The following is a 27,995-nucleotide window of genomic DNA, read 5'->3' on the forward strand; positions in this document are numbered from 1 at the left end:
ACAAGGTGGGAGAGAGACCCACCACCATGAGAATCCCATTCAGACCCTCTGAGCAGGTGGTCACTTCTACTCTAGTCCTGCTGGGAGTAGGTGTCAATGCCAATGACATCTGCCCCCAGAGAGCCTCAGTCATACTTGGAGCAGACCGGGAGCGCTACCAGTTCTTAGAGTTTACTCCCTTAGATTATTTCTATCCCAGCCCCGTGGAATTGGAGAAGGTAGAAAATACATATGTCAGGTACCTGAGCAACATCATGATTGTTACCTTGAAGGAATCACCCCCTTTACTGGCTTGAGAACATTGGAAACATCTCTAGAGAGGCGGCTGGTGCAGTCTGCATTAAACCCTAGTGCAATCTGTGCTTTGTCTGAACCACCTCAGAACCACTTTTTGATTTAGATCGGGAGTTTGTTTCTTCTAACTTAGATGGCTTTGTTGGGAAAGCTCATGTGAATCCTCTTTCTTCATTAATATTCCTGGGCTCTGGCTTCTCCATCCATAAAATGAGGTTGCTGTTGTAGATCCTCTCGGGATTTAGTTCCAGCTCTGAAAATTCTAGTTTATAGTTCTGTCTCTGTTTGCCGTTCTTAATTCACATTCTCAAATCCTTACTCTTATATTTTTGTGAGAAGAATAGGGAATCAGCCTCTGGTTCCACCGGTACACGGTGACCTTTATTGGAAGAATATAAAAGTTGGAAAGACAGCTCCCAATTATGATGATAGAAACAATTGCCACTTTCAAGAACTAAGGAATTACAGGAAAGCATTGAATCTTCGGCCAACATAGCAGCGGCAACCCGAGATGGCCTGAGAACAAAGGATATTTATACATTGAGTTTCAGAAGAATAATTCAAGTGCACAAGAGCCTCATATTGTAGTGTTATCACAAGAGTATCCAGACAATGTTTTCTTTAACTCTGGGAAGAGCAATTTAGAAGGCTGAATCCTACCACATGTGTCCAGCTGTGTGTTTAATACTCTTGGAAGAAAATTGTTCTATAAACACAGAAATAACCAAGTATGGGTACTTGCAGGAGGTTTATTTCTTTGCATACTGTTGTCAGGACCTTGGATACAAAAGAGCACAAAATTAATAAACGTCATCAAATTTGCTGTGATCATGAACAAGGCACAATGTTTTATGTGCACCACAGGCTGTTATTCTGGAACTTCACTCTTAAGATGGTTTGAAAGCACTGGACGTCGATCCCAGTGTAATTAGAGTTCACGAAACGTAGCTCAGAGTTATAGTCAGTCTACCTATTTAACAATTTGTAAAACGTTTCACTTTGAGCAAATTAAATACTGCCACTTGAGAAAATACTCCTGAAGAAGACCGAGTCTGTGTTAATGCCCCAGAGGCATGTCTCACACCAAGTACACCCATAGTAGCTTGTTTGGGGAGGCAGTTCTAACATGTTTGCAGGGTGCCAGCACATGAGGTGAGCTAAGAAGCTCGTCCTGTCTTCCTCCACCCCTCCTCATCCCCTTCTCCCTGTGCACACTCTATACTCACCCTGGAAAAAATGCAGAGTGACTGGCACGGAGATGCATTCTTGTTCCTCTCTGAAAGGCGCAAGGTATTGCCTGGAAAGCCATTGTCCGTGGTCACTGCATTTCCCAATGTGTGATAATCTCTGTTCTTGGAAGCTGGCCTTCCCCTTTATCCTGCTATCTGGATACCTGGGCGGCGGAAGGGTAATCTTTTCATAGGGGAGAAGTGACTCCTCCCTAGGGACAGTTTTTCTAGTGCAGGGGCAGGTTTTGCTTCCCAATGTCATTTCAAGGTCTCGGGTAATGCTCTTTTGGCATCTCAGGTTTACCACTTCCTGATGCCCCTCCCTCTGGGCACTGGTTTTTTACTCTTCAAATTTATGCATCATAAAGGGGAGCTCATGGAAGATCTTTTTATAGAAATGAACATATTGTTTCTACCTCGGCCTTTCTATTTTGGGGGTAGGGAGAAAGGGAAGATGTAAGGCTGCGTCACACATTTGAAGCATACACCCAGCCTTGCCCAGATGAGAACTCTGATGCCAACTCTCCCTGTATCCAAAATTGACATAGCTTTTTGTGACACAGTCAACAAGAGAGAGGATGTTTAAAGAAGTGAAATGCACTTAAGCCACAAAACTGCCCCCAAACTAATTTTTAAGTATTAACGAAAATTACCACCATTGAAGGGGTGAGTTTCAGTTCTTCATGCAGAGGGGATCTCACACAGCAGGGCAGCATCGGGACTGTGCTCATAGGAACCTGTATTTTCTCTTTTTCTGATAGGTTGTTGAAAAGCCGGGCATCATGATGACGGAGCGCTTTGACTGCCACCACTGTGAAGAATCTCTCTTTGGCAAGAAGTACATCCTGAGGGAGGAGAGCCCCTATTGCGTTGGGTGCTTCGAGGCTCTCTATGCCAGCACTTGCGAGGAGTGTGGGAAGCCCATCGGCTGTGACTGCAAGGTACACCTGCTCTCCCTTCCCTGGGCAGCGCCCAGTACTCCTGGATCCCTCAGTGCCTCCTGCCCTGAAACCTCAGGTTTCTCTGTGTGGTTTGTGCTGATGCCCTGATCCATAGCACCTATTGAAATTCCGTCTCTTGAGCCCTCCAAGAAATCTCTCCAAGCCTCCTCCCTTGGGCTGGTCTGGGCCCCACTCCTAATTCCATAGCATTGGTTAGTGCATTTCCAGGACATTTATGCTTAAGGTCCTGAGCACGCTTCTTACACTCTGGGCTGTCGGTGTCCTGATCTCACCACCCCTCACCACCTCCCAATACTGTCGCTGTCTGGAAGGCAGCACTCTCTTACTCATGTTTGCCCTTGCTGACTCAGAAGCAGTAGGAGCTGCTCAGTAAATATTTGATGAATGAATGTGCACATGAGTGAATTGGAGCTGATTCCCAGAAATATGGGCACATAAAGCACGACATTCATTGGAATGTTAGGGGCTCTTTCCTTCCTAGTGGGTTGAAGAGCAGGATTTGTATCGCTTTCTCAAGGGAAAAGACTCATGCCTAGGGAATTCCCAGCTTTCCCACTGTGGATGGGAGAGCTCGTTCAACAGAAGTCACCAGTCATTTGTGCTGATTGCCCTGGGGTTAAGTGTCAAGAACCCTAGCCCACACTTCTAGGCATATCCTTAGTCCAATCTGGACCACCCAGAAATCACCCAGAGGTCCATCCATGTCTCTGAGGTCTCTGGTATCTTCACCTGCTAAACGGTTGCTAAGATACATTTGACAAGACTTTAAGTGACTGTCATCTTGAGAGCCACAGAATTGGTACAAAATGGGGTCCCTTGGGGCAGCTCCAAAGGAATTCCCAGCTTCATGGACTTTAAGGTAATTCATGCATGGCATTGCAGTGTCTCTTTTCTGCTCTCTTCCTTTGTACTCTTTAGGGAATGTGTCACTCTCCTCCGTGGTCGTTAATATCAATGTATAGCTGCTGTCCCATTAGGTTAGACTGTCTGCAGCTGGACAGTTTTAACACAGTCAGCACATGTTTCATACGTTTCTTTTTTTGAAAGTTTTTATTTCTTTATTTTGAGAAAGAGAGAGAGAGAGCACATGAGCATGAGCAGGGGAGGGGCAGAAAGAGAGGGGAAGAGAGAATCTCAAGAAGGCTCTGCACCATCAGCACGGAGCCTGACTCAGGGCTCGATGTGGGGCTCGAACCCACGAACTTGTAAGATCATGACCTGAACCAAAATCAAGAATTGGATGCTCAACAGACTGCGCCGCCCAGGCATCCCCATTCCTTATGTTTCTTCCCTCGCTCACATCATTCCTAGGAAAGGCAGGAAGCCGAGTGCTGCACTGTCACTTTCTGTGGCCGGATATTTGGTGGCAGTTGGGGAGTAACTTCCATTGTGTATGGAGAGAAGGCTTTGCCCCAAGCAGAGACTAAGGCTGTGCAGCCTGGACCGCTTGAAACCAGGCGCAGCCATGTATCTTTTGGCTACAGAACAGGCAAGGTCTGCCAAGAGTGAAAGAAACCAAACTCGGCAGTAGTGCTGTGTAAACTTCCAAACGTGCTGAGGCTGGGCTGCCCCCAGCAGAAAGTGGCTGATCTTGCTAGTCTCAAAGGCTAGACACCATCCTGTCTGTAGTGTTGTCTGATGTACGTCTCACGGTCCCTAGTGGGTTCTTAGAGGGCTCTTAGTCCCTGTTCCTTCATTTATTGGGCCAAGTGTGAGAGCTCAGACACCAAATGGCCCGGTTCCAGTCCTGGCTCTGTGTCTCATTAGCTGTGTGAGCCTCAGCTGACTGCTTGACCCCTCTGTGCCAGTCTTTCCCTTTATAAATTGCAGCTGAAACAGGTGCCAGTGTCATGGGCTTACTACAGTATGTGGTACAGCACTTTGAGGAGCAGCTGATGGTCTTATAAGCGCCATCTGACTACTTCCCTATTGTTTCTGCAGCATGTGTCTTCCTCACCACCCTTGGAAGCCTCACTCTCTCTCTCGATCCATTTCCATTATAGAAACATCCATAAAAATGTCCAGTTTGAGGAAGAATGGAGAGGCAGAGACGAAAATGAATCTTTATAAAAATTTACCCTGGAAAAGTCTTATGTAGGTGAGAGATTCATCTGTTATTCTGACAAAAAACATCTCTGGTTTAAAGGAAATGTTTTGGATATTTGGGGCCAGTCATCCTTGACTGGTGGCTAGAGGAGAAACAAAGGGCACGTCCCATTTTTCCAACATGATTGAATGGAAAGACCCTTCACACTGGCTACCCTCGGCACATACTTGATGAGCAGATAAACAAGAATCCCCCAAATGGGGCCAAAATCAACAAGGCTGCTGCAAAGCCAGGAGTTAATCATGCTGAACTTTTCAACCCAGATTCACGGTTTACTCCACGTGGCATGATGCCATGTAGTTTTCTCCATCTTGGAAGAAAAAGAGATTCTTTCTTGAAGTTTGCCTTGGCCGTTGGGGACTCTTGAATATTTGGAAGGGTTTGCTTGACTTTCAGAAGGAATTATGTAGTTAACTTTGTGGTAGAAGCAGTGATAGGAAAAACATTCCTGTTATTTGAGGAAGTAAAGCCAAAAATCCTGGCAGGCTTGATAGAGCAATCGAGCTGGCCAATCTGGTGGTCATTCTCTTTTCTTAAAATAGCAGGAGCACCATGAGCCCCACCGAGCTTCTCCTTGGAAGGACATGGGCGCATGTCTAGATTTAAAATACTGGCACACTGATGGGACTTAGGCTCATTTTGTGGTTACTGAGTGACTTTTATATGGCATAGATGAGACTTCAGGACAGGTTTCCATAGTTAGCATAGCTCCGTATGTGTGAAAATACTTCAATGCAGTTACCCAGTTGTCTTTGTTATTTCTACTTAGTTACTCTGAGGAAATGTGCTCTCAGAGGGTAAAATTCATTCACTTTATGACCAATGGAATAGTTGAGAATAGGCAATGCAAGTAAACTGTCATGATCCTCTAACACGACCCTGTTCTTGAAATTTTTCTTGGACATCTGTGGATACCAGCAAAAAATGTTTTGCTGTGACTGCAGATATTTTTGGATGGGTCCACCTATGTTCTAGGCTTCAAAAATTCAAGAAACTAAGGACAACATAGGCAGAGCCCAGAACTTCAGAGATGGCTGCTAGTACCATGCACGTAACAAATCAGTGAACGAACTCGCAGCCGTATGCCTAGCTTGGTGTGTTCCTAGAACACACTTTAAGCTTCCTACTAATTAAATGGGAAACATCGAACTGATACTCAGTTTGGCCCAAGTCCACCCACCAAACTGTAAGTTTCTAGAACTTTCTAGAAAGTTCTTAAGGAACAGAAAATCTCCAGGATCCTTTGGCAGAAAGCAGCCAGGGGACTAAAGGGGGAGACAGAGGCTCCTATCCCTCCAGGTGAAATCTAGATATCTCTGGTACACTTTTAGGAGGCTCCTGACCACAGCTGGTGTAGGAGGCATGACATTACATTGGAAACACCTGTTCTTCCTGCCCTTGAGCAGGACACAGGCCTCTCCTACCCACCTTTCTAGGCCGTCATGGGGAAAGCTACTATTCCAGACATGTTCCAGACATGTCCTCACAGTCCAACTCCCCCACCCAGCACTTTATTTATTTGTTGAGGTGACTTTTAAGTGCTTAGAGAGTGAATCATCTTTTTTAACGTTTTCATGTAATTTGTCCACAGAGTTTGTAATGAGCACTGAAAATATGTCTATTTGTTTAGACATCCTCCTGTAAGAGAAAAATCTGTCTATGAAGGGAAGTGAATGCTGATCCGCTCACTATGCAGGATCCTTAGAAGTGGGAATGAGTCTGGTCATGTGGGTAATGCAGGACGGACCTCCCTGGCCCTGAAAACCCAAAGGAGCACCTGCAAGGCATGCCACCAAAGGACATTCAGCAGTGAGTCTGCCCCACCAGGGTGGGCGTTGAGCCAGACTTGCTGAGATGTGGCTAAGTTATGCCACCTACAGGGCTCTGTTTTCACGTCTGGAGACAGGATTGCCGTGGCGACTGTCACGGGAATTTAGTTACTGCAGTTGGGACACCTGAGATGGGGCCATGCAGAGCGAGTGCTGTCCTTTCTGCCACCGTCTGTTCTTCAGGATCTTTGTTTTTAAGTATCAGAAGAAACATCCGGTTGGAAATGAGATACCCCAATAGTCTCAAAGCATAGAACATCTTTTCAAAGTGCAGAGCGTGAAGGACAGTGAGCATGCACTTATCAAGTGAAAGCTGGTGGATTAAGGAGTGGTGGGTTTGGGAAATCTTCATCTGAACTAGTCTCAGCACAGGTGGAACGTGGTGGAGGGGTGGCACCAGCTCCTGCTGCCCAGGGTCACCTCCTGTCAGCCCAGGGGACGAGGGCCCCTCCTGGCCACCTGCTCGTCCCCCTGGCTCAGCTGGCATCTCCACAAGGCACATTCGGCATCACATGAAAAACTCTTCCCATATCGGGAACACTTCTGAAATGGAAAAATATAAAATCTGAAAGGAACTATTGGAGCCTGACCTTACATTGTTTATCAATATGTTACTGCAATTTATGACACTTGTGAGAGCACAAGGTTAGCCATGGTATTTTTCCTGAGATGTGTAAAAGATTCTTTCTTTCCTTCTTCCGGTCTTTCTTCCCTTCTCCTTCTCTCTCTCTAGAAGACTTTAAATGCAGAATATTTCTAGCACATTTTGAGCTTCTCAAAAGTCAATCAGTGAGTCTGTCCGTCTTAACCTTGTACCTCCACCATCTAAAAAACGACGCCCTCTGGGGACCACATGGAGTACTTGATACATAGCAGAAGCAAGCTAGATGCATGAGCTCAGTCCTAAGAATGAAAACTCACCGTCTGTTTGGAGCTGGGAACGTAAGAAATGAGAAGGGCCTCCAGGTACGAAGCCTTTGAGAGAAGGATTCAGAACATGACGTGAAGCTCGGGTCCAGGCACAGGGTTGCGACCCATTTAATGGCCTCTTGCCCTTTTGGTGGTTATTTTCCAGCCCACCTCTCAGCTCCAGGAATCCTGTGCCTAAAATCCTGCCCCACACCAAGACTCCGAGGAGAAATGTGTCTTGGCCGGAAGCCTCACCGTGGCCTCAGAAGGCATAGCTGGTGGTGTTTAGTTACCGTCCTCTTGCCATAAAGTCTTTTCTCACTTCCTATGTATTGTGGGCTGTCCTAAGAAGTGAGTCCAAGAGGAAACTGTGAGATGAATTTATTAGCTCAACTCAGCCTTCCAAAGAGAACACAAGCCGAGAGCCCGGGGAAAGGGAATTCCAGGGCAACCTGATAGCATAATGACTTAGATAAGGGTTTCCATGCAGGGTTTTGAAAAAGAAGTTGACTCAGGCTCTCTGCAGTGGTGTGTGAGCTGGGGTGGCACGTGGCTTCCCTTCGGCCCGGGCAGCTCCAGGAAGGTGGCAGGCAAGCTGGGCCTTACAGGGGAGCCGGGTTCTGCTAGGTGGAGAGGAGGGGCAGAGCCTATGGAGCAAGGCACAGCATGGCCCAAGGTACAGAGATGTGAAATGTTGGGAGCCGGGCTTCGGAAGGTCCAAGAAGTCTTGCATTGATGCCTAAAGGTCTGTAAAGTCATGTGGACGGTACCCCAAATGTGGAGGAACACTTTCTAGCGACTGAAGTCTGCCAACAAATCAGCCCAACCTGTAGCGCTCGTGTTTTCATGTTAACTGTAGAAACACAGGGTTTCTGCGGTGCCTCTGAGCCCCGTGAACACTTAAACGAGGTTTTTCCGTGATGGTCTGTGCAGCTGGCCTCCGGGATTCTTCATCCTGCGAAACTGAAACTCTGTCCCCATGAGACACCAACTCCCCGTCCCTCCTTCCTCAGCCCCTGGTGGCTGCCATTCTACTTTCTGTTCTGTGCATTTGACTGCCAGGTACCTCGTCTAAGTGAAGTCATTCAGTACATGTCCTTTCACGCCTGGCTTATTTCACTGAGCGTAATGTCCTTATTGTTCCTCCACATTATAGCTTGTGTCAAAATCTCCTTCCTTTTTGAGGCCAGATAATATTCTATTGTATGCATGTACCACATTCTTCTTAGCCGTCGATCCGACAATGGACACTTGGGTTTCTTCTACCTTTTGGGTGACTGTGGATAATGCTGCTATGGTACAAGGTCTATAAATTCCTGCTTTAGATTCTTTATGCATATGCCCAGATGTGGAATTGCTGGATCCTTGGCAGTCTTATTTTTAACTTTTCAGGAACTGCTGACACTGGCTTCAATAACAACAAAAGAGAAAAGTTAAATGCATGTATTCCATAGCATTATCACAATGACAGTATGATTAAAAACTCCCCACTCTTTCAGCATCTGGATGACTCCATCGGTTGAGCATCCGACTTTGGTTCAGGTCATGATCTTGCTTTCATGAGTGCGTGCCCCATGTCGGGCTCTGTGCTGACAGCTCAGAGCCTGGAGCCTGCTTCAGATTCTTTGTCTCCCTGTCTGTCTGCCCCTCCCCTGCTCATTTTCTGTCTCTCTCTGTCTGAAAAATAAATGAACATTAAAAAATAATTTTAAAAACTACCAACTCTTCTTAAATTAGACTGACTGCTGTTCTTGTTAGAGAGCACTTCAAGTGGCTTATTTGACTTTTTTCAGAGTCTCAAGAAAGACAGTGCTGAACCGTGCTCATTTATGTACAAAATACGGCATTGTCTCTGAGTGTTTTCAGTGGATATGTACAGATCTCACCAAGGGTACAGTTTTTGAAAGCAAAAAGTAACACAGATGCTACCAAGAGTTTACCTGGAATGGTTCACTGCAAATAGCTTTTGAATCAAAAGGACATGAGCTTGAACCTTGCTTGGCTCAGCTGTGTGCCCACACATGACTGTGGGCACATTGCTGAACTTCTCTGAGCTTCTGTGATAATATTTACCTTACAGGGCTGTACAGTGCCTTGAACTCACAACCTGGCAACAAGTATCATCACCGATGCCCCTGGTAGAGAAAAATAATGATTTCTTCCTGAAAAATAGGGGCTTCCCAGTTTATAATGAGTTTGCCTAAATAGTCGTTAACTCAAATTATGGCAGTTTATACTTTATCTCATTTGCCAAAATAACCAGTAAAGCACAGGATTTTCTCCCCAGATTTCTGAAAATACTTGAGGCTAGCAATGCAAGGGACAGGAGAGTCCCCAGCCCACAGGACGTGCGCCTCTTGCCTTTAGATGAGCTGTTCCTCTGGTGCCCAGCTCAGGGGATCCCAGAGACCCAGGGATGCTGGCTCTCTGGGGAGAGGCAGTTTCACAGAAACAAGTCCATTCAGTCCCGTGCTGAGAAAATTCTATGCTCACGCCCTCCTTCCTTGTTATCTTGCATCGTCCGTGGTTCCACTCACAGACGTTCACGAAGTCAGTCTCTAACAGGAACAGTGTGAGACCGGGCAGCCCGAGGCACCCCCTTCACAGTCCCACCTGTTTGCAAGGTGATTCGCCAGTTGTACTTTTTTAAATACCCTGAACTAAAACAGTGTGCAGAGATCCCCAAACCAAATAACTTTTGTTTGGTTCCAGATCCTGGGAAAACACCCACACATACGCACATGCGTGCACATACATGGTAGCACATCAGCAAGAAGGACCCTTTGTCCTTGCTCGGTTCCAAGTTTAGTTGGTGTTTGAGGACTTCCCAGTTCAGTGTAAGATGCGCGTTTTCACAACCTACACTGGCTCTGGCTCCAGCTATGGGAACAAGGTTAGCTCGGGGAGGACACTCTTTTTTGACTGCCCCCTACAAGAGCAGCCTGGCGGTTCAGGGCACCCACGAAACTGTGCAGTGGCCTCCAGTTCTGTTTCTGCCTCATAAATAAGTGAGCCACAGAGCAGTGGAAAAGTAACTGCCCCTGTGATAAAGCAGGATGCCAGCAGGTTAATTTTGTGTTGCCACTTTCACAATGCCACGTGTGATTTTAAAAAGTATGAGACGGGGGCACGTGCGTGGCTCAGTCGGCTGAGCGTCTGACTCTTGGTTTCAGCTCAGGACATGATCTCATGGTTCATGAGTTCAAGCTCCACGTCGGGCTCTGTGCTGACAGTTCAGAACCTGCTTGGGATTCTCTTTGCCCCTCCCCCACTCATGCTGTCTCTGCCTCTTCAAACAAGTAAATACAAATTTGAAAAAATAAAGTCTGAGATTACAGAGGATTCCTCAGGTGAAGTCAGGGGCAGCACAGAGGCCACACGAGGTTCTCTCCTGGATTCATTTCTCCTTTTCAGCCTTTGCCAGAAAGTGTGGATTCTGCCTTCTCAATAGCGCCTGCTGTCTGTTCCCCATTGCATGTCCCGCCCTCGTGCATGGCCTCAGCCGGCCCAATTCTCTGTGGTGCCTTCGGGAAGGTCTCCTTCCTGTCCCCACACATGTCCCCCACCACATGTCCCACATTGTCTTAGCCTTTCATGCCCCCGTTTAAACAGCTCATGCCTCTTCACTGCCTCCAGGATAATCTTAACCTCTGGGCACACATTAAAGGGCCCTCCCATCCTGACCTGGACTTGAACCCTCCCGCCTGGTGCCCTGGGGTGTCCCTCCAGCCAGGGACCCCTCTCTCACATACCTCAGCTATGCTCATGCCCTGTCTCTGCTCGGAAGTCCCTCCCCCACCTCCTCTGCTCACCTCCTGCTGTCCGTGGGTCATCCACACTCCGCCAGTGCCACTTGTTCTGGAAGTCTCTCCCGACCAGGTGACACCAGGTGACACCAGAGCCCCAGCTGCTTTTCTGAAGTTCCTTCTACATCCAGGCTTCTCTGACCTGCCAGGTGTCCTGGTGACCCTGCTGTCATCCTTGTTTTTGCTGGGCTCCCTCGGGTTGAGGGCTGGGCTCCGTCTCTCTCTCCCCAGTCGTCAATGAGAAGCAGCGATGAGTTACATGCTTTGTGTTTCTCTTTCTTACAGACAATACTTAAGGGAAATCCATCCATTTTTGGAAAGCACCTCTGTCTCACAAACACACACACACACACACACACACACACACACACACANCTCTGCATCTGCAGGACTTGTCCTACAAGGACCGGCACTGGCACGAGGCCTGTTTCCACTGCTCGCGGTGCAAGAGCTCGCTGGTGGACAAGCCCTTCGCGGCCAAGGAGGACCAGCTGCTCTGCACAGACTGCTACTCCCACGAGTACTCGTCCAAGTGCCAGGAATGCAAGAAGACCATCATGCCAGGTCAGGAGCGCGCCCTTCTCCCTCGCGATGCCGCCAAGCAGCCTTGCTGAATTTGTCCGAATTCAGCAAATGGGCATTGTGCCCCACTGTGCACCAGGCGCTGGGCTGGGGGCCAGGTGCTCGTAGAGCAGTGAGCCGAGAGGCATACCCAGCCCCCTGTCCTCCTGGACTTTGTGTCCTAGACAGACGGACATTCGTCTGCAGCAGCGCCAGACTTGACCACAGCTGGGTCAGGTGTAAGAGTGAGGTGACTTATCTTATGGGGGAGGATGGGGCTATGTCCCTTGTTTCTTGGGGCACGTTGCTTTGTTTAGTTTTGTGGATCTTTTATTTTAAAAAACTGAGTGAACAAAAATATATGGAGTTTTAAAATATGGAATCAAAAAAATCTTGTAGGGGAGCCTGAGTGCCTCAGTCAGTTGAGCGTGTGGCTCTTGATTTCAGCTCAGGTCATGATCTTCGGGCTGCGGGATTGAGCCCTGTGTCGGGAGCCTACTTAAGATTCTCTCTCCCTCTGTCCTTCTCCACCGCCCCCCTCTCAAAATACATAAATAAGTAACTAAAGAAAGAAAGAAGGAAAATAACCTTGATAGGCACATACAGAAATGAGGGCAAGGAGAGTAAGCCCCACGAGAAGAGGCTGAGATTTGGACCCCAGGTGAATAAGGGAAAGGTTCGCACATTGGCTCTGTCTGGCTCACAGCCACATGTGACTGACCAGTGGCCTCATCTGCATGACCAATAAAGGCTGCCAGAGGCTAGGCTTGCCGGAGTTCACAAATAAAACTACGAGCTCCCAGTTCTATCTGAGTTGTCGGTCATTTTTTAGCATCTGTCCCACTTGGGGCATCTTGAAGCTGGCATCCCTCCCAGAGTCGCAGGAACCCAGGAGAGAGCCCTGCATGGAATGTCTGTGGGGGGCATGGCCCTCATGGAAAGCAGGCCAGCTGGAATCAGTGTGTAGGCCCCTGGAACCCAGCAGGTGGAGCAGCTCACTGACTGTGGGTCCAGCCGGCCGTGAGTAGATGGAGGGCTCAGAGAGACGAAACAAGGGCTCAGGTCGGGCCCAGCCTACCAGCCACTGAGAAGCCCCAGGCCACATCCATTGCCTAGGAGGGGGTCCACCCTAGAGACGGCCCCTTCAGCAGGTAAGCAGACTTCAGCCCAGGGAGGTTCAGGATCAAGGGCAGACAGAAGAAATCTAACCTACTAAAGAGTAAATTAAAGGGGTGCCTGGGTGGCTCACTCAGTTGAGCATCAGACTCTTGGTTTAGGCTGAGGTCATGACACCCGGGTCGTGGGATCAAGTCCTGCATTAGGCTCTGTGCTGAACATGGAGCCTGCTTGAGATATTCTCTCTCTCTCTCTCTCTCTCTCTCTCTCCCCCCCTCTGCTTTCCCCTGCTCATTCTCTCTCTAAAATAAAATTGAAAAAAATACAAAAGAATAAATTGAAGTATACCAATTTTTAAAATATTTTTCTGAGAGAGAGAGCATAAGCAGGAGAGGGGCGGAGAGAGAGGAAGACACAGAATCCGAAGCAGGCTCCAGGCTCTGAGCTGACAGCACAGAGTCTGATGCGGAGCTCAAACTCACGGACCGTGAGAGTATGACCTGAGCCGAAGTCAGACACTTAACCCACTGAGCCCCCCGGACACCCCTGAAGTATACAATTGAATCCAATTGGAATTTTCTTAATTTATCAACTGCTGTGATGCTTGAGGCATTTTATGATTTATATTTATAAGCTCAATTCATTTCAACAACAATCACTGAAGAACTTGAGGTTTGGTTTGTTAGTTGTGGTTTTTAAAAGGGACGTCAAGTATGTGAAACTTTTGACTGCAGTTTTGAAGGAGTTGAGGTCGGGACCTTAGTAAATAGATGCAAGCACCAAGTCCCCTTCAAAGTGATTTTTAAAAATCCGCTGTATTCATGAATGCTGGGAGAGGATGTATAAGTTGAGTGGAGCTTGAGGGTTGCTGAGCTGGTTGCATCAGGAAGTTCAATGTTAATTTTTAAAAACCCAGGGGAGCCTGCTGAGTCACGATATTTCACACAGTAGCTGTGTGATGGGATTTAGGGCTCCTGAGGTCCTTTAGAGCCAGACTCTGGACTCTTTCATGGAAGATTGCTTGCCTTGCCCAGAGCTTTCCTTTTATTTTGGTTTGCTTTGTTGGTGGCAGTGAAGAGATGCTGAAAAGTTCTGAGCCAGAGACTGACGGGCAGGAAGTAAAATTTTAGGAAGATGTGATGGATAAGAAATAAAAGGCGAGGGTGCGAGACGGTTTCTTCCTGCTGCTGCATTTCTCTGGTTAATACATCTCCAAGATAACTGACTCCATGCTTTCACAAGGCACAAAACCCCCAGAGGAACGCCTCTTACAGAGATGCGTCAGTGCTGCAGATGTGGGGCGGGGGCCATGGAATGAGAACCAAAGCTGGCGTAAAGCAGGGCTGACCCGAGGTCACGGGTATGGAGGATCCCCGATTTCCTCCCGCTCCGGCAGTTGTGGCTCATTCAGAAGGCAGAGTAACAGAGGACACACAGGATAAGCCTTCACACAGTGCGGGTGCTCACGGCCCCACCAGAAGGAGAGCAAACAGCAGTGTCAGGATCTTGTCCAATTCAAGAGCTTGGGTGAGTCCAAGCTAGAGCAGGCCTGAGGGTCTCTGCTTTGCTGCACAGCAGCCGTGGGGCCTTAGCCACTGGGAGCTGGGGGGGCCCTTGGTCTCCCCACCCCTGCCAGTCTGAGTTACTTTAAATTCAAAGCCAGTCCTGCAGATACTGTTTTATGCCGTATGTCTGTCCTGGCTTCCCCCTCACTTTGGCGCTCCTTCCCTGAACCATCCGTTCTCAGGGAAAACCTAGGAGCCAACAAGTTTGGGTAGCTGTTTGCTGGCTCTGACTTTCCACTGACCATTGTCCCTCATGGAGACTTCACTGGAGAAGCTGGGCTCCTACCCTCCATGATGAACCCAGAGCAGAGGAGTCAGGAAGGGACCCCAGGAATGTCACATTTGAGCACTCTTAAAGGATGAGCTGAGTTTCACCCCATGGAGCAGTCAAAAAAGGGCACTTCTGGCAGGGGAAATGGACTCAGCACCAAAGGCAGAGTGTCTAGAAAAAGCTTGGTGAGAGAGAGAGAGAGAGAGAGAGAAGAGGGAGAGTTAAGGCAAGAGGGGAGGGGAGGGAGAGGGAAAAGGAGAGAAAGAAAAGAAAGGAAAAGGAAAGAGAAAAGAAAAGAAAAAAACAGGAAAAGAAAAAGAAAAAAGAAAAGCGCTAGATCCTAGAACATCCTTCTTGCTTTGGTTTCATTTTTTAACATGCTTCCAAATCTAGATGAATAGGAGTGCAGGTCATCAGCATAGCTTTTGCAGTGAACTTGGATATGCAGAGCAAGATGCGTATACTGATAAACTCGCCCACTGGCCACAACCTTGACAAAAGTCAGCCTTCCAGGGTAGTCAGGAAACCAGAGCCCGGCACAAACCACAACACTAGGGCTCCCTGCTTCTCATTTATCACATGCTAAGCCTCTGTTTGCAGAGGATTCTGCAGATGCACTACATCCTCTGAGCAGACTCTCACCATTGCCAGTCTTTCAGCACTTTTATGGTACCTCACTTGTTTATTTGAATCAGGAAAAAAAAAAACAAAAAACACCCCTTAGTCAAGACCAAGATGGTGTACTTGCATCTGCTGGAGAAGCTGGGCATTCTGTTAGAAGAAGGAGCTTTGCTGCCACCTGCTGGCAATGCTGTACAATAATCTATGCAGGTGTGGTGACTGCTCTAAATAAAGGGTGGCTCTCAGATGCACACCCACCACCCCGATTGGGCTTTGAGTGCCCACCAGCTTCCCGACTAGAGATAAGACAATTCCCTGAGACTGGTGCTGATATAAGACTGTTATTCTGGAACACACCGAGAATGCACTTACACGGTCTTGCTCGTGGTCTTTCGTGAGCATCTAATTGCCCTGTATTCATTGATAAAATCCTTTGGGTTTTGAGCTGTTTGATCAGAGGGAAGGTCAGAGATTAAAGGAGAAAGCAGCAGGGGCACTGGGGTGGGTCAGTCGGTTGAGCCTCTAGCTTTGGCTCAGTTCATGATCTCTCAGTTCGTGGGTTCAAGCTCTGCATTGGGCTCTGTGCTGAAAACACTCTGCCCCTCTCTGACTCACACACACACACACTCTCTCTCTCAAAAGTTAAAAAAAAATTTTTTAAGCATTTTAAAAAAGAGCAAGTGGCAAAAATATGCCTGGAAAAATAAGCCCCTGGAGACAAAGAAAATCATTCCAGATTCATATCATATATCTTCCATTTTTACCTGAACTTCAGTTGCTTAATGTAATTTTCCTTGTTTAAGGATTCATCACCCCATGATTGGATTCCATAGCTTTGAGGATCATTATCTGCCCCGCATGAATTTCCCCACATACGTCCCTACCTTCTAGCACCTTCCAGCGCTTATACTTACCCTGAGTATTTTATATACTCTGTGAGAGGTGGTGCCCAAATGTCCTGTCTGGGTGGTACAGGAATTTGAGACAAGTGACCAAAAATGACATCTCATAAAACAATCTTGCAACGATTCTCCGCATATGTCCTAATTCCTGGAGGTTAGGACATCTCTTTGTCAGCGTTGCAAGCAAACAAAACTCAAACCCTTAGCCTGTCATCTCGCCCATATCATCTTTGGACTTAAGCTAAAGGCGAGTTTCTAGATGCTCGAGTTACACTGCCTGCCTGATGCCAGCGTGCGGCCACCCTGGCTCAAAGCTGGCAGTCGCTCCCAGCCTAACCTTAGTCCCCCCACCCCTGCCATGCTCTGATCCCACTTTCAAGTCTAACTCATGCGCCCTTCCTTCTACAGCCCCAACCTTTTCAGTGAGTCCACAGGTTGGCCCACATGTTACCAGGAAGAATCTGACAAATATCTGGGGCCTGGAAGCCCACACTTTGTCACAACAACTCCTGTCTGCCATTGTAGGTGAAGCAGCTGGAGACAATCAAAATAAGTGAATAGGTGTGGCTGTGCCCCAGTAAACCCTCAACTGTTAAACGGGGTAACCGAGACTGTGCGCACAGGCCATAGGTAGTGCACTGGCCTTGGGCGCTAGTTCTGATATTTGGAGCCCTTTTCTTTTTTTAATCCCCCTACTCTTCTTTGCCCCCAGAACCTACCTTCTGCTGCATGCAAAGGGCGCTTGCATAGATTCTGTCTTGAACCATCTCTTTCTGTAAACACAGGCCCTTTTATTTTCTGGGAAAAGTATGGGAAAACATGAATCAACACACACTGAGCATTTACTGTGAATCCAGCTTGGTGGTGCCCGTGGGGGCGAACCAAACAGCATTTCCGTTCTCCAGACTTCTAAATCTGCTTGAAGAACTCATGTAAACATATCAAATGATAATAGTCATTCGAAAGGAAATGGGATGTCAGAAGATAAGATCAGAAAATCGCTAAATGGGACATAGGAGTATTACATTGGGCTTTTAATGATAGCGCTCAGTGCAGTGCATGAAGCCACTAAGACACATCACGGCTTGGTTTCTTTACACAGCTGGTCACATAAAGTGGGTGATGTGGAGGCTCCTCACTGAATCAGGCTTGAGAATCTAGGTTCATTTACACCCCACCAATTTCGATCCCCATTGAAGAGCAGAAGGGTGTTTGTTAACAGGCCGCTGGGCTCTGGAAATCTCACTCTGCCCAGGACTGGTCTGAGCTATGCCAGATTCCTCTTTATGTTTTACGGTGCCAAGAGACAGAGACAAATGTTTTTTCCACTCAATGTTCACAACCACCCTGCTGGACAAATAAATACCGAGTAGGCACCGAGACGGTTCTAGAAGTGGGGTGTACAGCAGTGAACCAAAAGACAAAGTCCCTGTTCTCTCCAAAACGTTCTTACTCAGAGGCGAGCCTCTGGGAGCTGAAGTGACTTCCTGTAGTCACAAAGCCAGATGGTAGCAGGTTTCCCATGCAGATCACGGGGGCTCTGAGCCAGTCATGTTGTCAACTCTGCTCTTTGCTGCTTCTTCTGGACTCTCATGACAGGGACCCGCAAGATGGAGTACAAGGACAGCAGCTGGCACGAGACCTGCTTCATCTGTCATCGCTGCCAGCAGCCGATTGGCACCAAGAGCTTCATCCCTAAGGACAACCAGAACTTCTGTGTGCCCTGCTACGAGAAACAGTATGCCTTGCAGTGTGTTCAGTGTAAAAAGGTACCTGTCATCCTCCCTTGGACCCCGCACGTGCCGATCAGTCTGCCTCCATGGCCCCTGGCTGGGAGTCCTCCCTCCCCAGACAGACAGACAGACACCTGTAAGACATGACTGGCAGAGTCTTGCAAAATCCTCATGAGCATGTGTGCATTTTACCTGCTGGACGGACCCCTTCCCGGTCCCTCTTTCAACGACATGAGTGCCACGGTGACCTGAGAGAGAAATCCTGGTTCCCTCCCTCCTAGAACATTGCCAAATATTTGCTCCCATTTCTGGCTTAATGTTAAAGGGGAGGAAAACTTACTGCCCCGGAGCTGTCCTGATGTGCTTGCTCTGTCAGTAAACAAGAAACCAGCCGCTAACCCTAGTGGGGGGATGTGGGAAGCAGAGGGAAGTTGTGCCCCATGGACAGGGAAGCCCAGGTCCCTGCTCGGTCATGTGTCACCCTGTCACGGCTGTTAGGGGAAAGGAGCCCCATACTTGCTGCCCTTTGCTCTGGGCAGAGACAGCTGCAGAGCAATTGCAGACTCTGTTTGGCTCTGGCCCCACAGAGTTACCCACTCTGCTGTTGGGCCTTTGGGGGCCCAGCCTGGTCTCTGCCTACTCTGTTCCCTGTGCCTGAATGCCCACCCTGCCGGTACCTTTTCAAAGGGTGGAGTATTACTAACTCGCCTTCTGCCTTTCTCTCTCGTGTTTCCTAAGTCCTTATTTCTGTGCTGTTTTTTTTTTTTTAATACCACTTACCACTTTAAATTCCACTTCTCCCGATTTCCGCTCTTCTGGTTATACCGTTTATCTCTTGTTTATTCCTTCCTCCTCAGATGGAACTCTCATTTCTGTGTTTATATCAGGAAGCCTCTTCTCTGCTCATTCCCTTTTTTGTTTGGTGTGCTCTTTCTCACCAAGAGCCAAGGGAAGCTCATGTGATTTGCTTTCCTTCCCCCCTTCCCCTCCCAACCTTCATCGCCCTGTTCGGTTGCAAAAGCGAAGGTAACACATCCTCTGGGCAGCACAGCCTTACATGTGTTCATCTGGACACATGAAAGTATTCATTCCAGAAACATCCATCCCTCCTGTAGGGACGTACACACTCAGGGCTACCAGGGTCCAGAGGGAGATGCACTCCAGCGGCAACCATTCGAGCACTTACTGGAAGTCTGCTTTGGAGGAGAACAGAGTCTTAACAGAGTGTGTGCCAGGAAGAAGTGAGCTAGCCTGAGGGGTGGGAGCCAGGCTGGTGTTGAAGGAGGGGCGCTCTGAGAGAGTGACACTGTGCTGAGCAATGTCACAGCCAACTGCATGGGGATGCGGGGCGGGGGCGCGGGACACGGAACCCAGACGCACAGAGGAGGAGGGCGTGTGTTCCAGCCTGAGCAAACCTCTTAACATGCACACATGGCTCTGTGTCCACACAGATACCTTGTAACAGAATATATTTTGCATAAGTCCTGTTCCAACCGTGACATTTATAGGAAGATCATTACTGCTTTATAATTTCATGAAAAGAAGATACGATAGAGTGAGTCCTGAACACCGGCACCTGCTTTGGCTTTAACTAGCTATGAATTCTCAAGCAAGTGACTTAATTTCTCCAGGTCTCAGTTTTGCTCATCTGTAAAATGAAAATAATATCTGTGTTATGTCTGAGTCTTTATACCATTGAGCCTTGAACAACATGGGGATTAGGGGTACCAACCCCCCTGCGCAGTTGAAAATCCACATAAAACTCTTGACTCCCCCAAAACTTACCTACTAATAGCCTGCGGTTGACCAGAAGCCTTACTGATGACATAAATTGACACATATGTTGTCTGTTACATGTATCATATACTATATTATCACAAGAAAGTAAGCTAGAGCAAAGACCATGTTATTTAGAAAATTCTAAGGGAAAGTACATCGACAGTTCCACGCTGTGTTGATTGAAAGAAATCCACGTAGAGGTGGACCCGTGCAGTTCAAGCCTGTGTTGTTCGAGGGCAAGCCTGTCCCGTCTGTAAGGGCTAGAGGAGGCAGTGGATGATGGCGCCGCGTTACAGAAACAAGATGCATGATCTGCCAGGGAGAGGCGTCCCCACTCCATCATCCTCCACAGTTCTGTGCAGCTGAGACACGCCCGTCCCTCATCCCCTGTTGCAGTAAATACGAGAGAGCAACAACATGAAGAAAACCACTGGGTAGCATTGAGGTGTCGATGACCAGTGCTGTCACATGCGGCTTCTCACTGCATTCTAAGCGGCAGGACAGCGTGAGAAGGCGGCCCGGGCGCATTTCCCCCACTCTTTCCGGGGAGCCGCCCCTGACTGCGGCCTTGGTGGGCGCGGGGCCCGCGGTGTCCAGGCCTCTCCCTTCTTCCGCCACTAGGAGGCGCGTTGCAAGTGACGTTTGCGAGTGTAGCGCCAGGAGGGAGGCACGGGGAGCTCTTCACACGTGACCCGCCCGCGGGCACAGGGCTGGTGAGGCGAGGGGGGAGCGTTCATGTCTGAGTCTCTGCCCCCCACGCCTCCCCGCTCCCCGGCACTGACCCCCGCACAGCGGCCAAGCGGAGCTGCCTTGTGGCACCTGCGCCTTCCGATGCCGCAGCATCCCGAGGGGCTGAGGTCATGGCCAGGAAGGCCGGAGCCCTCAGCACTGCGCTGAGAATATACGGGGGGGCGTCAAGAGTGACTGCTGAGTAGAGCCGTTGCTGGGTGACTCACATCCAGCACCGGATGTGCTCCAGATGGGGGCCTGGCACCCCCCAGAGGCTGCTCAGCGAGGGACCTGAGCCTCTCCCTCCTGCCTCCTGCAGCCCATCACCACAGGAGGCGTCACCTACCGGGAGCAGCCCTGGCACCGGGAGTGCTTCGTGTGCACGGCCTGCAAGAAGCCACTGTCGGGCCAGCGCTTCACGTCCCGGGACGAGTTCGCCTACTGCCTGAGCTGCTTCTGTGACTTGTACGCCAAGAAGTGCGCCGGCTGCACCAACCCCATCAGCGGTGAGTGTCCCGGGGGTCCCCGTGCTCACACGGCCGCCCAAGGGGTGGACAAGGCACTGGGCTTTGGCCCCTGGGTAGATGTCCGTACCAGGACTTCAGGCCTTCCTGAGGTTCTGAACCAAGCCCATACTTTGGGCCTCCCTGCTTTGCTGTCCTTGTCGCACGGGGGCAGCTTCAGCAGGGGACGCTGCCCCTCCTGCCCGCCTGATCACTGAAAACCACTCGGCCCTTCTCAAGAGGGTTCTCATTTCTGCTTTCGGTTGTGCTGTGTCCACATAGCAGTCTGGGAGTCTGCGGCACCCAGATAAGCGCCACGAGACTGGCATTTCCAGGCGAGCCACCACACTGTTTTTGAAGGTGCTCCCTAGCCTCTTACAGGGACTTGTCTACCAGGAGCCCAGAGCATCCCCAGGGCAGAGGGCGGTGCTCCAAGTGGCTCTTTCTTAGCCCCCAAAGGCTCCCGCAGAGTGAGAGCCCAAAGTCTGGCCGGCTGCAGACTGGCATTTGTGCTCTGCTGTGAGACATGCCAAGAAATGGAGTGTGGAGGACAGATGGCCGGTCCGACTCAAGTCCTGTCAGTGTTCACCACACGAATCAGTGACTGGGCTGGAGGGGAAAGTGAACATTCCAAATTCTTCTGTGCAAGTGGAAAAGTTCCGTGACCTGGGATTCCCAGCTCTACATTCAGGTGACTGGCTGATCCCTGTCGGTGGCAGATGGCCGATACATGTAATATAAATATAGCAGGGTGGCCAAATGGGTCCCTGCATAGCTTTGTCTACAGACAGATTTTACAACCCCTGCATGCTTGTCTGACTTTCTTTTTCTTGGGGTCCAGACCTGAATGCATCTAAATGCAATGTGTTTTTAAGTCTATTTATTTATTAGAGAGAGAGAACCTGAGTGAGGGAGGGGCAGAGAGAGAGGGAGAGAGAGAGAATCCCAGGGGGCTCCACATTCCTTGACTCAGGGCTTGAGCTTATGAAACTGCAAGATCATGACCTGAGCAGAATCCAAGAGTTGGACTCTCAACCAAGTGAGTCCCCCAGGCACCCCTTGAACTGAGTTCATCTAACTCAGCCAACTCACCTGATGTAGGAAGTCCCAGGTAACTAAAATAATCCTTGATGAGTAATCCAGAGTTCACATTCCCATATGAAGTTAAAATGTAAAGAAGTCCAGCATTTAAATTTTTCTGTTAATTCGATTCCAGCCGTATATACCAGATCGCCCCTTAGAATCACTGAGAGAGAAGAAATACAGTCTTTTACCCTAACATATTAATCTTAGATGCTGTTTTTACAGTAACATCTATGGAAGTAGATGTTTATAAAATTAAGCATCATAAAGCATTATATATATATATATATATATATATATATATGTTGTTATTCCCATGGGAGCACTGAAAAAAAGAAACACCACTAAGAAAACAATGGACACTTTCTTCCAAAATAGTAAAGTTCCTTCTCTGAAAGGCAGAGACTTATCTTTGGGAGCATACAGAGGAATTTTGAAATTGCAGCTGAAATGTACTTTTAGCCAAATCCCCAATTGTATGAGGTTGTGAGTTTAGATTCAATTTTTAATAGATCTTACTTAGCCCTTTTTCTCTTCAGCAAAATCTAAATGGCTTTTGTAAATAACAGAATGTGCAGCGATGCTAAATCCACTCATGCACACAGTCAGTCCTTATTACCCAGAGTCCATATCAGCAACTTGGCCGACTCACTAACATGTATTTGTAAGTCCAAAATCAACACTCAAGTTCCTTTCATGGCCACTCCCAGACATCCACAGAGTGGTGGAAAATTTGAGTTGTCTGACAATGTACACCCCCAGTGGAGATGGAACGAGGTGACACTCTGCCTTGTTTCGACTCAGGGTCATTTTCATGGCCTGTTTAGTGCCATGTCATTTGCATTTTGGTGCTTTTTGTTGGCATTTCTGCTGCTTAAAATGGCCCCGAGCAGGCAGTGCAGATGTGCTGTGTTCCCGAGCATGGCAAGGCTATGAGGAGCCTTATGGAGAAAACAACACACATTAGATCCGCTTCGTTCAGGCTGGAGCTGTGGTGCCGTTGGCTGCAAACTTCAAATAATGAGAGTTGACTGGGTGCACCTCTTGCCTTTAGGAGGATTTGTCCTCCTTGGGATTTTTTTGGCTCTCATTTCTGTGACCTGCCCCACTGATTGGCATTTCAAAGCAATAGTGGAGCTTCTAAAAAGGTACCAACCACCTGGGACAGCACCCAACATAGCTCCTACTGCTAACATCCTTCTTCACTCTCCTCAGTTCGCTCAGTGCTGAGAAGAAACACAACTGCCTTCTGACTGTTCTACGGCCCTTGCCCCTAAATCAAGTTAAAGTGTTGCCTAAGCCTCTGGTTTTTAAACTTGGGTGCATATTTGAAACACCTGGGAAGCTTAAACAGTTATTGCTACCTGGGTCGTGATTTAATTGGTAGGGGCTATGATTGGGTGATAGGAGTTTGAAACCTTCACCGGGTGATTCAAATCTGCAGAAAAGTTTGAGACCCATGGGCCTAAATTACTGGCTTGGTTCTGCCACAGGGCTACACATGCACTCCGTGACCACAGCCCCCTTACGAGTCTAGCATTAGTCAAGGCAATCAATGTTTTAGTAACACTGGATATTCAGGATACCTCTGCTTTTAAAGCTATGGGGTATTCAGGAAAAGAGTCAAAAAGCCTTGCTAGTGCATACCCCACCCATGGCAGGGCTAGAGAGGGATTAGGAGCACAAAACTGGTCTCTAATTAGCTGAGGGGGGTTAGCTCACAGGTCTCCCCCAGGTGAAAGGACCTAATGCCCATTCAGCCTAGCCAATTAAGTTACAAAAGGGATGAGCTGTTGACGGAATAGCAGACTTCTCATGCTAGTCTGAGACTTCAAGCCATTATAAATGGAGCAGTCAGTATGGTTACTTTCATTTTTACTGTGTTTGATTGTAACCATTATTTCCAGAAAGAACTCATTGTAATTAGAATTCATGATCCAGATTTCACCGGAACCAATCACAACTCCTTTTTTTTTTTTAAGTTTATTTATCTTGAGAGAGAAAGAGTGGGAGGGGCAGAGAGAGAGGAAGAGAGAGAACCCCAAGCAGGCTTTCTCTGCACTGAACCCAACGTGGGGCTCAAACTCACAAACCATGAGATCATGACCTGAGCGAAAACCAAGAGTCAGATGCTTCACTGACTGAGCCATCCAGGCGCCCCTTGATCACAGCTGTGAATAACCCTGTGTATTTCATTCCATTTGATTTCACATGGCTCAGTGGCAGCACAAAGCAGCCTATTCTGATAGGTGGCCAGTGTCCCTTAAACATTTGATAAAAATTAGTCACTGAACAAGAGTGAAGCACCAAACCGACTTACTAACTTTTCTTGCTTAAAATATCAGATGACTTTCCCTACTGCCCATACATCATGTGCCCCTACCCACCTTAGCAGCCCAACTTCCACCTTTTACACCTAAATTCATGCTTCTGTAGCTTTTCTCCGGATATTCCCACTGCAAGAAATGTCCACACTCACGCCCAATGCCATTTCTTTTTTTTTTTAATTTTTAATGTTTATGTATTTTGGAGAGAGAGAAACAGAGAGCGAGCGGGGGAGGGGCAGAGACAGAGAGAGATACAGAATCTGAAGCAGGCTCCAGCCTCTGACCTGTCAGCGCAGAGCCCGACACAGGGCTCAAACTCACATACTATGAGATCATGACCTGAGCAGAAGTCAGATGCTTAACGGACTGAGCCACCCAGGTGCCCCCCCACCCCCATACCATTTCTTTTGTGAGGCTTTTCCTGGCCATTCCAGAGAAAATTAGCATATGCCTCTTCTCCCCCACCTCCACTCCCACCCTTCGGCACTTCATCCATTAAATCACCAATTATTTGAGCTCCAGACAGGAGGCACCGAGTGAAGGAATAAGAGAAATCAGCACCCTGTCTCCTGGAGTTTCCTTCTGGTGGGACAAACAGCACACACACAGTGGGCTCTTCGTAATTATAGCATTGATCACACAGATTTGGAGCCAGTTTATGTATCTGTTCCTGCTGAGGTTTGTGAGCTCCTCAAGGCCATGCAGGGTGTCTGATTTCCATGTGCCAGGTGCCTACTTCTGACTAGCAATGTCCCCTCCCCCCCCAACGGTGTTCTTTCCTGTCTGTTCACAGGACTTGGTGGCACCAAGTACATCTCCTTTGAGGAGCGGCAGTGGCATAACGACTGTTTTAACTGCAAGAAGTGCTCCCTCTCGCTGGTGGGGCGAGGCTTCCTCACAGAAAGAGATGACATCCTGTGCCCGGACTGTGGGAAAGACATCTGAGGTCCACACCACTGACTGCTGGCGACGTGCACGGATGTATATGCGCTCTCCCTTCAGCCAGGCAGCCTTGCGTCTGGTCTCCACTGGCCACGTTGAGACTGTCTCTTGTGCTTTTCTCAGTGATAGCCACGTTTGTTTAAACCCTTGAATCCTTTGTACTAGTCCAGTCCCGGGGAAGGAGGAAACCCCTGTGTAGCCCCTCAGTTGGAAGCTGGCTTTGGATTTTTGTAATCAAGTAAGGCAAATCCAAGTGTAAAAATCCTTTTGAATGACATCTTTATAAATGTATCTTTCTTTCACTGCGTATTTAATTTTTAAGTGCAATTAACATGTCACGAACTTGAGTTTCCCAAACTACACGAGATAATGAAGAGTGGGTATTTACAAGTATGTAACTTCCTGTTGTGTAAGCCCTAAAGCAAGATTATACAGCTCACAATAAAGTTATCTAGAACAAAATGGCCACACACAGCGTGTGAAATAATGATGAAACACTGAAGTTCTGAGCACTATGGTATAAAACACGTTAATATGTGTTCCACTGATCACTGTACTAAGTGCAAGTTCAGACGGGATGGGTCAGTGTTCACAGAAATTACATCACACCTGTCATGTCAAAGGCCTTCAGTCCTCACCACAGCTTCTCCCCGCTACCTTCTCTTTGTTCCTCTCTCCCAAATTCTCTTGCTGTGCATTGGATGCAGCAACATAAACTCCAGAATATGAGCAGCAGAATATGAACTAATGACAGTGAAAGCAGTTTGGGGGGGTCGCTTTTTCTTTTTAGGGAGAGAGAGAGAACACACATGCAGGCAGTAAAGGGAGAGAATCTTTTTAAGTTTATTTTTGAAAGAGTGAGCAAGAGCAGGGAGAGGCACAGAGAGAGAGTGAGAGTGAGAGAGAGAGAGAGAGAGAGAGAGAGAATCCCAAGCAGGCTCCACACTGCCAACACAGAGCCAGATGAGGGGCTTGAACTCACAGTGAGATCGTGACCTGAGCTGAAATCCAGTTGGACACTTAACCAACTGGGCCACCCAGGCACCTTGAGAGAGAATCTTAAGCAGACTCCATGTCCAATGTGGAGCCCAACGCAGAGCTCAATCTCACAACCCTGAGACCATGACCTGAGCCAAAATCAAGAATCAGACCCTTAACTGACTGAGCCACCCAGGTGCCCCATTGGGGGTCACTTTTCTTAACAGAGCTCAGTGCTTTCCCAATGCCACGTGTCCATATCCTACCCTGACTTGCCTTCTCGTTTATTAAGTGAAGGTTTTCAAAAGGATGTAAGCACCTTGAGGCCATATATGACCTCTTGTTCATCTGCGTATTCTTGACACCCTAGCAATTTAGGGCATGCTTTGGAAGCCTTCAGCATTTCTGAAAGGAGGGAAAGGAGAGATCACGGCTATAAAGATCTGAGCTCTTAGTTTCACGTTAGTCTGTAAAACCATCTGTGAAAGCATGGTATACAGTTGGAACACTGAGCCAATTTATGAGATAAGGCACTCTGTATTTCTCTTTACAGAATGGTTACACTAGTGACTTTTGTCCTTAGTTTTTTGAGACAGCACAGTACCATAAAACAATAGGCCATGCAATAGAAAAATATGGTGGAAATCAAGTCCCACCTATGCTAAGCCTGTGTGAAGTCCGTTTCTTAACCTGAGTGCTAGGGCATGTGAGAAATGTCTGTCGATGTCTGAGACAGGCTTTCTGAAAACTTCCCTGGCTCATTAGTTGTTTTGCCTTCTACTCCATAGGATAAAAGTGAAAGCACTCTTGTAAGTATGCTGTTTGAAATAAAAATAACAAAATTCAAAATAGAAAGGTGAAAGCTTTGTAATTTCATCGTGGAACACCATACCTGTTCTTCATTAGACCAACAGTTATACGGGACACACCCAACCTTAAATTAATAGTAGGGGATGGTCCACTGCTAGTAAGTAGCTCCTGTTGGACTCCAATAATCTTCTGGACAAAATATTTAAAAACCTTTGAAAACACTAGAGCACAGCCCAAAGCAGGAATTCTTGGGAGGGGAGCAGATACTTGAAGAAGAGAACAGCAGTGGGTAGGTTTCCCATTTTTATGGCTTTTGCCCAGGGGCAGGTCCCCAAAGGGGAGCTAAAACTCTGTTAGAGAATCTATAGTCTTACTGGCTTGAAGAACCAAAGGCCAGAGCTTGGCACAAACCGTCTCTGAGAGGTAAGAGCAAAAATTGTACAAAAAAGAACCCAAAGTTCTCACGAAATCCCTACCAATCTCTGGCTGACAACTAAACCACATGCAGATGCTAGACTCCAAGTGGCCCAGCTAAGGCTCAAAGAACAGAGTGGTTGGGACTTTGAGGACGGTGGTGTTCAGAGCTCAGGGACTGTTTCCCATGTGACCATTTAATTGGGGAAACTATGCATGAGTGTGTACCAAATAAAGGTGTGCAGCACCTTACCCTAAAGGTGTGCAGCAAATGGAGAAACATGCAGGAAAATCTACTACAGGTTAGGAAGAAGAGTGGGAGTCTATAGCATTTGGGCTGCAGCCTGATCCCACTCCGCTCCACCCCCGCCCCCAGTTTCATGTGACAGCAGCTCTACTCTGGGCAAGCGTAGCCAAGAAGGTAAGGGCTCCTACTGGTCTAGGGCTGCGCCCCAGGCATGACAGTCTGAAAATCCTGGGATTCTCATCACTTCTGCACCAGCCTGCCCATATGGTGGAGGCTCT

At 48.0% G+C, this 27,995-nt stretch overlaps 1 protein-coding gene across 3 annotated transcripts in view; it reads left to right on the top strand.

The window, feature by feature from the left end:
* The window catches only part of FHL2 (four and a half LIM domains 2), a 68,238-nt gene extending 41,137 nt beyond the window's left edge, over positions 1-27,101 (top strand). For all 3 annotated transcript variants that reach the window (XM_077749319.1, XM_077749320.1, XM_077749318.1), the window contains exons 2-6: positions 2,285-2,464; positions 11,526-11,700; positions 17,772-17,941; positions 20,733-20,919; positions 25,120-27,101. In XM_077749319.1, the coding sequence (XP_077605445.1) occupies positions 2,306-2,464; positions 11,526-11,700; positions 17,772-17,941; positions 20,733-20,919; positions 25,120-25,271 (843 nt within the window). In that variant the 5' untranslated portion in view covers positions 2,285-2,305 and the 3' untranslated portion in view covers positions 25,272-27,101. The remainder of the gene's footprint in view (positions 1-2,284; positions 2,465-11,525; positions 11,701-17,771; positions 17,942-20,732; positions 20,920-25,119) is intronic.
* The last annotated feature ends 894 nt before the right edge of the window (positions 27,102-27,995 follow it).

The sequence above is a fragment of the Crocuta crocuta genome, unplaced genomic scaffold (assembly GCF_008692635.1).
Source record: "Crocuta crocuta isolate KB4526 unplaced genomic scaffold, BGI_CrCroc_1.0 scaffold118, whole genome shotgun sequence".
NCBI classification, from domain to species: domain Eukaryota; kingdom Metazoa; phylum Chordata; class Mammalia; order Carnivora; family Hyaenidae; genus Crocuta; species Crocuta crocuta.